Source organism: Natrix helvetica (assembly GCF_964273705.1).
Source record: "Natrix helvetica genome assembly, chromosome: 1".
Taxonomy (NCBI): Eukaryota; Metazoa; Chordata; class Lepidosauria; order Squamata; family Natricidae; genus Natrix; species Natrix helvetica.
This window is the reverse complement of record NC_138548.1, coordinates 342,529,516-342,541,158: the sequence shown is the minus strand read 5'-3', so window position 1 is coordinate 342,541,158 and position 11,643 is coordinate 342,529,516. Positions and strand designations below refer to the sequence as shown.

The 11,643-nt window shown below is 39.6% G+C and overlaps 1 protein-coding gene across 3 annotated transcripts in view; it reads left to right on the top strand.

Annotated features, from left to right (window-relative positions):
* CCDC51 (coiled-coil domain containing 51) overlaps positions 1–11,643 on the top strand; it is a 28,482-nt gene continuing 16,839 nt past the window's right edge. Inside the window, exons 1-2 of one of the 3 annotated variants that reach the window (XM_081947608.1) lie at positions 1–233; positions 6,097–6,443. In XM_081947608.1, the coding sequence (XP_081803734.1) occupies positions 6,201–6,443 (243 nt within the window). In that variant the 5' untranslated portion in view covers positions 1–233; positions 6,097–6,200. Of the gene's footprint in view, positions 242–6,096; positions 6,444–11,643 lie in introns of all 3 variants that reach the window. The other 2 variants (XM_081947607.1, XM_081947609.1) reach the window with 2 other exon arrangements.

The following is an 11,643-nucleotide window of genomic DNA, read 5'->3' as shown; positions in this document are numbered from 1 at the left end:
GGTTTTCCCCTCCTTCATAGATTTACTAAAGTTAGAATGACCCCCACCGTCCTTAGAAAACATCCGTAGCTATTGAAGACTTTCGCTTTCGGTCCTAAATTCTCTGAACGCGTTTCCCTACAATCCGCAGAGAGTCTTGCATTGTTTCCGCCGCGACTTTTGTCCGCTTCCGGCTCGGCGGCATGTGAACGCAAGGAAGGAAGCGTGCAGCGGACTGGAGGGAGAACATCGTAGTGAGTGAGTGAGTGAATGAATGAATGAATGAATGAATGAAGGGGTCCCTTCGGAGCAGAGAGAAGAAGGGTTGGGGGTTGCTGCGATTCCGGGAAAGGTGCACGTGGGGAGGCTTTAGGAATGGAGGGCACCAAAGTAGCCAAGGGAATGGGTAGATGGAAGAAATAACTTCCTGCATGCGTGCAGCTCTAATTTTTGAGATCCAGTGGGTCAGCCAAGGAGGCTTAATTCCCCTGAAATCGCAGTTTGATTTCCGCTTCTCTTAAATGGAGATGTTCCTTTGCAAGTGCCGCCCAAGCAAAAATTGTTACAGAGCAAGAAGCGGTTACAACATTAAAATTTTATGATAGAATTCAAACATCAGATTCCTCCCCGGCATAATAGTAATAATAATGACAGTGCATAAAAATAAAGGTGGCAAATTAAAGGTTAGATGTTAAAAACCGACAGGGTACCTGCAAAAGGGTTCTCTGAAGCTGATATTAATGTAGGAGCGTGAAAGGCTTTTCATACGGAGATTAACTGAGCCTTCCTCAATGCTCTCTCTAGCAGTGTTTCTCAACCTTGGCAATTTGAAGATGTGTGGACTTCAAACTCCCAGAATTCCCAAGCCAGACAGGTAATTCTGGGAATTGAAGTCCACACTTCTTCAAGAGGTTAAGAAACACTGCAGTCTATATAGTGATTTTGAAAATGTTGAATTGCAATAAGGAACATCTCTGTTAGCTTACCTATCAGGAATGAGTGAGAATTGTAACAGCATGGTGCTGATTTTGGGGAAGAGGGACTGAAAACAAGATTTTGAAGGTTGCCCGGAAACAACAAAAAATCATAGGAGCTTTAAAAACATTTTTTTTACAACTCGGTCAACAATTTTGTTGCCATACTGTTGGACTCGGGGAAGTTCCTAAAACTCCTACATCCAGCGACCCTCCGTTTCAAGTTAGCAAAATAGAAATGATAGAATCTGAGCCAGTGGTGAAATTCATTTTTTTTTACTACCGGTTCTGTGGGCATGGCTTGGTGGGCGTGGCAGGGGAAGGATACTGCAAAATCTCCATTCCCACCCCACTCGGGGGCCAGCTAGAGATGGTATTTGCCGGTCCTCAGAACTACTCAAAATTTCCGCTACTGGTTCCCCAGAACTGGTCAGAACCTGCTGAATTTCACCCCTGATCTGAGCTCCTTGGCCTGGGGACATCGTAACTGCTTTCCTGAAATGAGCTTGGGGGAAATTGCTTTATGCCATAGCTGTGACTTGGACATTTAAACAAAATCAAGCGATAAGAGACATCAGTGTTTCTAAAGGTGTCAATCTGGGCATTAGAATGAAAGAGTTTATATAACTCTTAAAATCTAGGGACTATGAGAGATAGGTCATATTCTGTGGGTGGCTGCCTGATGGGTAGCTTATTGCTCATAGAAAACATTTTTGGCAGTATTCATTTCAGCATATTCATTTTCCTTGCTGTCGTTCCCTTTCTGATGAACAATATAGCAAGGTGGCCATAAAACGCCAGCTTCATTTATATGTATTTGATCATACATTTTAAAGCAGTGTTTTCCAACTTGCAACTTTAACTTATGCAGACTTCATGCACTCTCTTGTTGGTTACATATGCAGCTTACAGTGGTATTTCTACATTCCATTTCTTTCCCCCATGTAATGGGTCAATTATGTTGGCTGTCACTGTCTTATGGGCAATATTCTCTTCAGCCTCCTAAGGTAGCTATATATGCGAAGATTTCCCTTTGCCACCCCTTGTTCCACTTCAGTCTTCGATAGACACTTTGGGCTTGGATAGCCTCATGGCCTATCTACAGCCCATCTTGATCTACCAGCTATTGTTTCTCCTTCTTTCCAGAAGTTTTTCATTTCCATTTTTTCTTTCTCTTTGCCAGTCCCCACTTTTCCTATTTATCTATTCACATCATTGTAACCATCCCTCTCATAGAACGTGAGTCTGGTTGGCATGCAATAAAACTACATGATAAAAAGTAACAATCCAAAACACTCCACAAAGAAGAGCTCCAATCAGAATTACTAGTAGTATAGCTGAAAGAATTATTAACGGTATTATAGGCAGTACAGCCGTCTCACTAGTTCACCATTTCTCTGGGAAGCCTGATGTCACTACTGTGTTTTAAGAGATTTCTGGAAAGATGTCAGAGACGAGGCCAATCCCACCTTATAGGGAAATAATGTTCTACAGGGCAGGAACCACGAGACTAAAGGCCCATCTCCTGAGTCTTGCCAGACGTTACTGCTTCATGAACTGCACCCATAAAGTACCCCTTCAGTCAACCCCAATGGTGGAAACTGGCACTGAGTTGTGGGAAGGAGTGAAGCACCTGATTAGCTTTGAATCATTTGTGGGGAGGAAGCATCTGAAGGGAGATCCCCCCCCCCTCTCAAAGCTTCATAACATTTATCTAATAGTTATATAGTGAGTGCTTTAGTGCTTTAGTCTGGCAAGATTCCTGTCTGTAGGCATGCAGCCATAAACAAGCCACTCTGATCAGCTCTTCCTCTCGTTTCTGGTTCCTCGTGCCTGACATAAGCAGATGTAATTGGGCAGAGGTAGGTAAAGGTATAGGAACCCTTGCAGATTTTACTCTGCTAGTTTTAATCAACTATAAGAGCCAACGCTGAGCTAGCGTTGTCCGAAGAACTTTCCGTGGTCATGTGGCTAGCATGATGTCACAGAGCGCTGTAATCTTCCCATTGAAGTGGTACCTATTTATCTATTTGCATTTGCATGCTTTCGAACTGCTAGGTTGGCAGAAGCTGGGATTAAAACAAGAGCTCGCCCAATCGCATGGCGCTTAGGTCTCGAACCTGGGCTGTCAGCTTTCCAGCTGACAAGCCCAGAGTCTTAACCGCTGAGCGATCACATTGCCTCAAATAACCTGATCCCATGAGATGTGATATAGGGCTCTAAAGGTCCAAATAAGCACCTTGAATTGAGCCTGGAAGCAAACTGGCAATTAATACCAGTTGCAAAGCAGAGGTGTAATATGTGCCACTCTGGAGAGACATGTAACTGCCCATGCTGCCCATGCATTTTGTACCAGGTGAAGCTCCTGAATAGTCTTCAAGGGCAGCCCCATGCGGAGCACAATTATAGTAATCCAGTCAAGAGGTTACGTGGGCATTAGTACCTGTGAGCAGAACCACCTGCTCCAGGAATGTGCATAACTGACTCATAACATGAAACCATGCAGAGAAGTTTCTTTTTAAAAAAAAAACTACTATGGGTAAGAAAATGTGTTTATCTCTGTCTCAGTTAACATGAGCTAAGATAGAACAATGCCTGTGCTTGTATAAGTAGACCACAGGATGGTTGAAAGGGCTGGATGATGGCATGCTGTCATAGGAGCATCGATGGCTTTTGACTCCAAATGTCTAGGCTAAATTTTTATGGCTGATTTTATAGATACCTCCATTCCTAACATCTGTAGCTTATTTAGGGGCAGCTTTCAGGATAACAACATTATACAAAAGGGCATTCATTCATATCAATATAGCTTATCATTTCCATGTAAATCTTCCTGCATCCTCTCACTTTACTTTCATCCCAAATCTCATTATTTGCATTTTAATTTCCAATCATTTTGCTGGAAGCTCCTTGTTTTAATCACTCCGTTCACATCCATAGCATTTTTAATTTTTTTAAAAAATCAAAATTGCTCTACCTTTTCCCTGCCCTTTTAATCCCTACACATCCGTTGTTCTCTTTTATTTCTTCGTTTACAAGGGTTTTTTTCCCATTATGCACATTATAAAATGTATTTCTCTCATTCTCATCTTTTTGTAGTAATCACCCTTCAATGTTGGCTTCCTGTAGAGATTAAAAGGCCTGAGGAGCAGATAAAGCCTTTAGAAGTCCAAGCAAAGTAAAATAATATGAAACAATGATTGCTTGCACCATCTGGAATTGGTCAGCAAAGTAGGAACGGAACCACGGGATAATTGTGTCCTACTATCCCCATTTCGCCTCCAGACAGCTAATCTGAAATCGATCTCATGGTGAAAAACCACTCAGAGATTTAATTGCTTGTGATAGTCTAGTGGCCACATTAGAAAGCGTCTTAAATAAAAAATCCTGTCATCCAAGAATTGCCTAGCGTTGAATCCCAGTTACCACTGCGTGGAATCCTTGCTTCAGAATGGAAGATTAGCAACTAGTTGACATTCTATTCTAAACAAATAATTCCCTCAACACTGTCAAACCATTCACTAAGACTGCATTACTATTACTATTACTATTAGTCTTCTTATCCTTCCTATCACCCATCTCCTCCCACTTATGACTGCAGGACTGTAACTTTGTTGCTTGTATCCTTACAATTTATATTGATTGTTTCCTAATTGCTTATTTGTACCCTATGACTATCATTAAGTGCTGTACCTTATGACTCTTGACAAATGTATCTTGTCTTTTTATGTACACTGAGAGCATAGGCACCAAAGACAAATTCCTTGTGTGTTCAATCACACTTGGCCAATAAAGAATTCTGTTCTGTTCTGTTCTATTCTATTATTCTATTCTTCAACTTTCAAAACCCAGCTTATTTAGAAATAATTTTTACAGCCATCTCCTTCCAGAAACTTTCAGTTTCCTACACTTTTAAAAATTTAGTGGTATAGTTCAAATAATCTGTATATAAATGAGCCCATGAAGAAAATGTGTGCACAAAAATGTATAAGTGAAAAATAAGCTCCCCTAAACTTGAATATTTTTAAGGAAAATGCTGTACATATATATAAATACCTACATCAGAATTGCTTCCAGAAATATGAATATCTATATCTGTATCTGTATTTTTATCTGTATCTATTTCTCTCTCTCTCTCTCTCTCTCTCTCTCTCTCTCTCTCTCTCTCCCTCCCTCCCTCCCTCCCTCCCTCCCTCCCTCCATCCATCCATCCATCCATCTATCTATCAAGTTTGACAGGATCTTTTTCCTAAATTTGCAAACTGAAATAGAAGCTGAGATAAATGTATTGCATGGAAAAATGAGAATCTGAGCACAACTGATATGGATCTCTCTATCTGTTTATCTAGATTAATCAATTAGCTTAAGAGAATTAAGAGTCTTCAATGTTTGTTTATTTTTATTTCTCATCCAGAAAAAACATGTACGTGCTGAATTTCTCCCCCCAACAGAGGGGGAGAGAATACATGGTAGAAGCTGGAAATACAAAATTATGTGGTATGGGAGACTGTGATTTTTCCTCATCAGGAAAAGCTTTCCTTCCTTCCTTCCTTCCCCTTCCCTTCCCCTCCCTCCCTCTCTTTTCCTTCCCTCCCTTCCTCCTTTCTTCCCTTTCCCTTCCCTCCTCTTCCTTCCCCTTCTTTCCTTCCTTCCTCACTCTCACTCCCTCATTCTTTTTCTTTTTTTCTTGTCTTTTCCTTTCTTTTCTGACGGTGAGAACAATCACAGGAACATCTTGCCTTCAGAAGAGATTTTTAAGAAGTGATTGGACAGCCATTTGTCTGGAAAGTTATAGGGTCTCCTGCTTGAGCACGGGGGTTGGACTAGAAGACCTCCAAGGTCCTTTCCAACTGTGTTATTCTTTTTTTCTGTTCATTTGGATGTAGCGAGTCCATTGACATGTCATATCACTCTATGGGTGGCTCCAGGTGTAGACATTATTTTGAGTGTGGGGCGCTCTCTGAGCTGCGTGATTTTTCTTGCATATATTTCATTATCAAACTAGGGAACATCATCAATGCTGGATTAATTTGAACATTCATTTCAACCTGTGGCTTGCTTTAAAAAAAACCTTTGTAGATTAATTTTGTTAATGGGCTTCTGACGTAGTACTCTTTTTGTCTTCGATTCTGTCTCCTTGCAGGTATCATTCCCTCCCCCCCCACACACACACACAATGGAGGCCCTGCTTGCACAGCTCCCTTGAAGTGCCCAGACTTGCTAGTTCATTTCTCAGTGCATGGCAAAATGCAACGTCCCCATTTGTTATCTTTTGTGAGGATGTACTGCTCTCCGGCCTCCAAAAAGTCTGAAGCAGCCAACGCAATGGACACAGCTAAAGTTTTTCTTTGCCGCCTCTCTGGAGCTGGAAGGGATTTGGGAAGACGCTCCATTCAGCAAATCTCTGCCACCGCACAAAGCTGGTGGGACAAATACGAGGAATTTGTGGGCATTAATGAAGTCCGAGAAGCCCAGGGAAATGTGACAGAGGTAAGAAAGGGATAACTGGTCAATTTGGGATCATTCATACAATACAATACAATAGTAGAGTTGGAAGGGACCTTGGAGGTCTTCTAGTCCAACCCCCTGCCTAGGCAGGAAACCCTATTCCGTTTCTTTCACTTTGGCAGGAATGCCTGCTTACAGGTGGTCCTTGACTAACGACCACAATTGAGCCCAAAATTTCTGTGGTTAAGCGAGGCAGGTGAGTTTTGCCCAGGGGTGAAATGCTATCGGTTTGGACAAGTTTGCCCAAACCGGTAGTAAAAATGCTACCCGTTCGTCTCAACGGGTAGTAAAAAAAAATGCTACCAGTTCAGGCGAACTGGTTTTTCCCACAACCACGATTTATATTAGATAAAAAGCAGGATTTCCTGCTTTTTAGTTAATCTAAATTGTGTGGCACAGCAGATCCCTCCCCCAACTTTCACTTACCTTTGCAGGCATGCTTTACGCATGTGCGGAAGGTCCTGTGCATGCCCAGAGGTGGCGTGTGCGCACGCACTCACATTGTAGCAAAGTTAAGATTTCACCCCTGGTTTTGCCACATTTTTATAATTCTTTTTTTCCCTTAGTTGTTAAGCTGTGTTGTTGTTAAATGAATCACGCGGTTGTTAAATGAATCAATTGTTTCTTGTTTCTTTCTTGTTAAAAGCCAGGTGAGAAGCGATGATCACACACACACACACACACACACACACACACAGACACACAAACACCAGGATGGTGTAGCTGTCTTAAATGCATGCCAGCTGCCAAGTGCCTGAATTTTTTTTTTTTGCCATGCTGACGTTTTTTTTAATTAAAAGAGTTTTGTACAAACAAATTTTCCCCCTTTTCACCCCCCCTCCACACAATATAAATCTCATACAAATGCTATACCCCCCCAACCCCCCCGCAAAAATTCACATTCAAATATTATACCAAACACTTTACCCCCTCCCCTCCCCCCATCTTAAAATAGATTACTCATAACCCCTCTCCTCCCAACAAACACTATATAAATTTCTCTTAAATTAATAATAACACATTGATCATTTTCTAAGCTAATTTAACATCTATAACTCTTAATATAAATTTCTCCTAGCCTAACAATGTTTCATTAGTCCCATCTTCTAATTTATTCATACATATATATTGCCCCACCCTCCACCCTAACCCTCCCCCACCTCCCACACAAACCCACCCCCCTGACTTCCGCTGTATACCACTCTAACAATTCCAAACATCCCATATACTATTTACTCTGATCATCTATCGGTCTAAACATTCTTACCTAAAGGCTAGATAATAACCCCTAGTCTGGTATTTATTCTGTATATAATCAATCCATTTTGCCCATTCCTGTGTGTAATCCTCCTGTTTCTGAGCTTTTAAGAAAGCTGAAATTTTTGCCATTTCAGCGAACCCCGCCACCTTCTGAATCCATTGATCAATTGTCGGCAAAAAATCTTTTTTCCAATGTTGCACAATCAACAACCTAGCTGCTGTAACCATATACAAGGCCAATTTTGTTTCCCCTTTGGTAAAATCCTTAACTATACCCAATGAAAACATTTGTGGAGTGAATTGTATTCTTTTCTTAAATATATTCTGCATAACCCACCATATTTTTATCCAAAAAGCTTTAACCTTGTTACAAGTCCACCATACATGAAAAAAGGTAGCATCTAGACACCCGCATCTCCAACATTTTGGTTGAACATTTGGGTACATGCATGATAATTTTTTAGGATCTAAATACCATCTGTAAAACATTTTATAGAAATTCTCCCTTAAATTCTGTGACTGTGTAAATTTAACATTCTGAACCCATATTTTTTCCCACGTTTCCAACATAACCACTTCACCAAAATTCTGAGCCCATTTAATCATACAATCCTTAACCAATTCACTTTCTGAGTCTCTTTCTAACAGTACATTATATATTCTTTTAACTTGTTTTGGACCAGTCTCTTTTATCTGCTTAATCAGTTCCACTTCTTTATCCATAAAGCCGACCCTGCGATCTTCTTCCCATCTCTTCTGAAGCTGTATGTAATGTAACCAATTTAAAGTAATTCCTTCTTCCAACAGCTGTTCCAAAGTTTTTAACTTCCATTCACCCCCATCAGCAATAAGCACATCTTTATATAAACAACCCCCGAATGACTTAATATTCATAATCCCCATGGTGTCTGCAAGATCCAACCAAAGCGGTATTTTATAATCCCAATTGGGCCGGTGCTTCTTCCATATTCTCATCAAGGCACTACGGAGAACATGGTTGTTGAACACTTTATCCACCCTGTCTTCATAAAAAAGATATGCATGCCATCCCAGAACAAGATCATGGCCTTCTATATTGAGCAATTCCATTTTTGTTTTCCCGAACCAGTCTGCTACATGCGTTAATACCGCAGCTTCATAATACAATCGAAGGTTTGGGAGTCTGAGGCCGCCTCTTTCACGTGTATCTTGCATAATCTTCATCTTTACTCTCGGTTTTTTCTCCTTCCAAACAAATTTATTTAATGTTGTTTGCCAATTTAACAAGGTTTTATCTGACTTAAGCACCGGAATCATCTGGAATAGAAAGATAAATCTAGGTAGAATGTTCATTTTAATTGCTGAGATCCTTCCAAGCAAAGACAATTGTAACTTTTTCCACGCTTCAAGATCTTTCTGTATCTTTTGCCACAACACTTCATAGTTATTTGAGAAAAGTTTTGTGTTTGATTCTGAAATTTGTATTCCTAAATATTTAACTTTAGAAACTATTTCAAAACCTGCTAAACTTACAAGTCTCTTTCTTTGAGTCTCTGTCATGTTTTTAACCATCATTTTCGTTTTGTTTTGATTTAGTCTAAACCCAGACACCATGCCAAATTCTATTATGATATTTTTCATCTGGATTATTGATTTCAAAGGATGTGAAAGGGTAACAACCAGATCATCGGCGAATGCTCTAGTTCTGTATTCCTTTTGCCTGATAGCTATGCCATCTAAGGATTTTGAGTCCCGAATTGCGTTCAACAAGACTTCCAAAGTTAAAATAAATAACAATGGGGATAATGGGCAACCTTGTCTTGTGCCTTTTTGTATCTCGAAAGTTGTTGACAAATTTCCATTAATAATAAGTTGTGCATTTTGTTGCTGATAAATTGCTCCAATCGCCTGCCGCAATCGTGGTCCCATATCCATCTTTTCCAAAGTCTTGGTTAGAAAGTTCCAATTCACTCGATCGAAGGCCTTCTCTGCATCCAAGAAAGCCAGCACTGCAGAGATCTGCTTATTCTTATCAAGATAGTCAATTAAATCTATGAGTTGCCTTACATTCTCCTTCATATGTCTGCCTTCAATAAATCCTGCTTGATCATGATGAATAATCTCTTGAATAACCGGCATCAATCTGTTGGCTAGTACCTTAGCAAATATTTTATAATCTGTGTTCAGAAGAGATATCGGCCTGTAATCCTCTGGTTTCTTAGGGCCCCCTTTATCTTTAGGTATCAATGAGATAAAAGCCGCTTTCCATGAGGGAGGTATTTTACTTCCTTGTTGTATATTACAAAATAGTTGTGTAAGATATTCAATCATTTCCAGTTGTAAAGTTTTATAATACATTGCAGTCAAACCATCAGTCCCTGGAGCCTTAGCTAATTTAAGTTGATTTATAACTAAAGTGATCTCATCAGCGGTTATAAGACATTCCAAATTTGCCTTTTGAAGCACAGAAATTTTTGCAACCCTTTTTCCTTCCAAAAAATCATCTATTAACTTTTTCTGTATATTATCCTGTACATATAGCTTAGTATAATAGTCCACAAATGATTTTTTAATCAACTCTTGTTGATATACCATCTTCCCTCGAAACTCAATTTTATCAATAATTCTGTCATTCATATTCCTTCTCAAAGTATATGCTAACCATCTACCAGGTTTATTAGCGTTGGCAAAGGTGTTATGTTTAGCAAATTGCAAATTGGTTGCTGTTTGTTCTGCTATAAGCATCTGAAATTGATCTTTCAACAGCTTTAGCGCCATCTGGAGCGCCTGGTCATTCAGGTTTATTATAAGCAGCTGTTCTTTGCGTTTTATTTCATCTTCCAATTCCATTCTCCTTTTCTGTCTAATTTGTTTGTGTTTAAAGTTCATATGTATCAGGACCCCACGCATATAAGCTTTACTTGCATCCCAAACTATTTCAATGGGAGTGCCCTTATTCATATTAAAACTGAAAAATTCCTTCATGTGTTTTTTAAGTTCATCAACATTTTTTTCATATCTAAATAAATTTTCATTTACTCTCCAAGACCTTCTTGGCCTCATCCCTAATTCAATTTGTAACCACACCGGACTATGATCGCTAAGTGTCCTGGCGAAAATCTTGGATTTCTTGGCTTTAGGAAGTAGATCCGGTGTTAACAAAAAGAAATCAATCCTTGAAAAGGATTTATGTCTATCTGAATAGAAAGAAAAATCCATCTCATTTAGATGTTGCGTCCTCCAAACATCTTTTAATTTCAAATCGTCTTGTAAATCAAAAAAAGCCTTTGGTAATTTGGTTGTGAATTTCGTCTTTGTACTCTTGTCTATCTTTGGAGAAATCACTCCATTCCAATCTCCCATTATTAGAATACTTTTAAAGTTCCAGTCTAAAATTTTTAAATGGAGCATCTTATAAAAACTTTCTTGGCATTGGTTAGGAGCATATATTCCTAGCACCAAAATGGAACCGAAGTCTGTATCAAATTGAATTGCTATATATCTACCAGCGTCATCTGCCTCTATAACTTTAGTTGAAAATCTTTTATTTATATATATCACCACACCATTTTTCTTTACCAAATCAGAGGCAGCATAAAATGTTCCCAGTTTTGAATTCACTAAGTACTTCTGGTCTTGCAACCTAATATGAGTCTCTTGAAGGCAAACAACATCATTATTAAATTGCTTCAAATAATAAAATATTTTTTTCCTTTTTTGTGGGGAGTTCATTCCATTCACGTTCCAAGATAATAGCTTAAGCATCTTTAGATCTGGTCTGGAGCGCTGAAAGCATTTGCTGAAGATCTCTCTCCACAAGACCAATCTTCGGCCCTGCTCCTCCCATGGCTCCGGTTTGCTTCTTAGCTTCTTTCTTAGCACATTGTGTTTGAGGGTCGACGCGCTTGTGAGATTCTAACATTTGTCTAGTCGTGGATCTGGT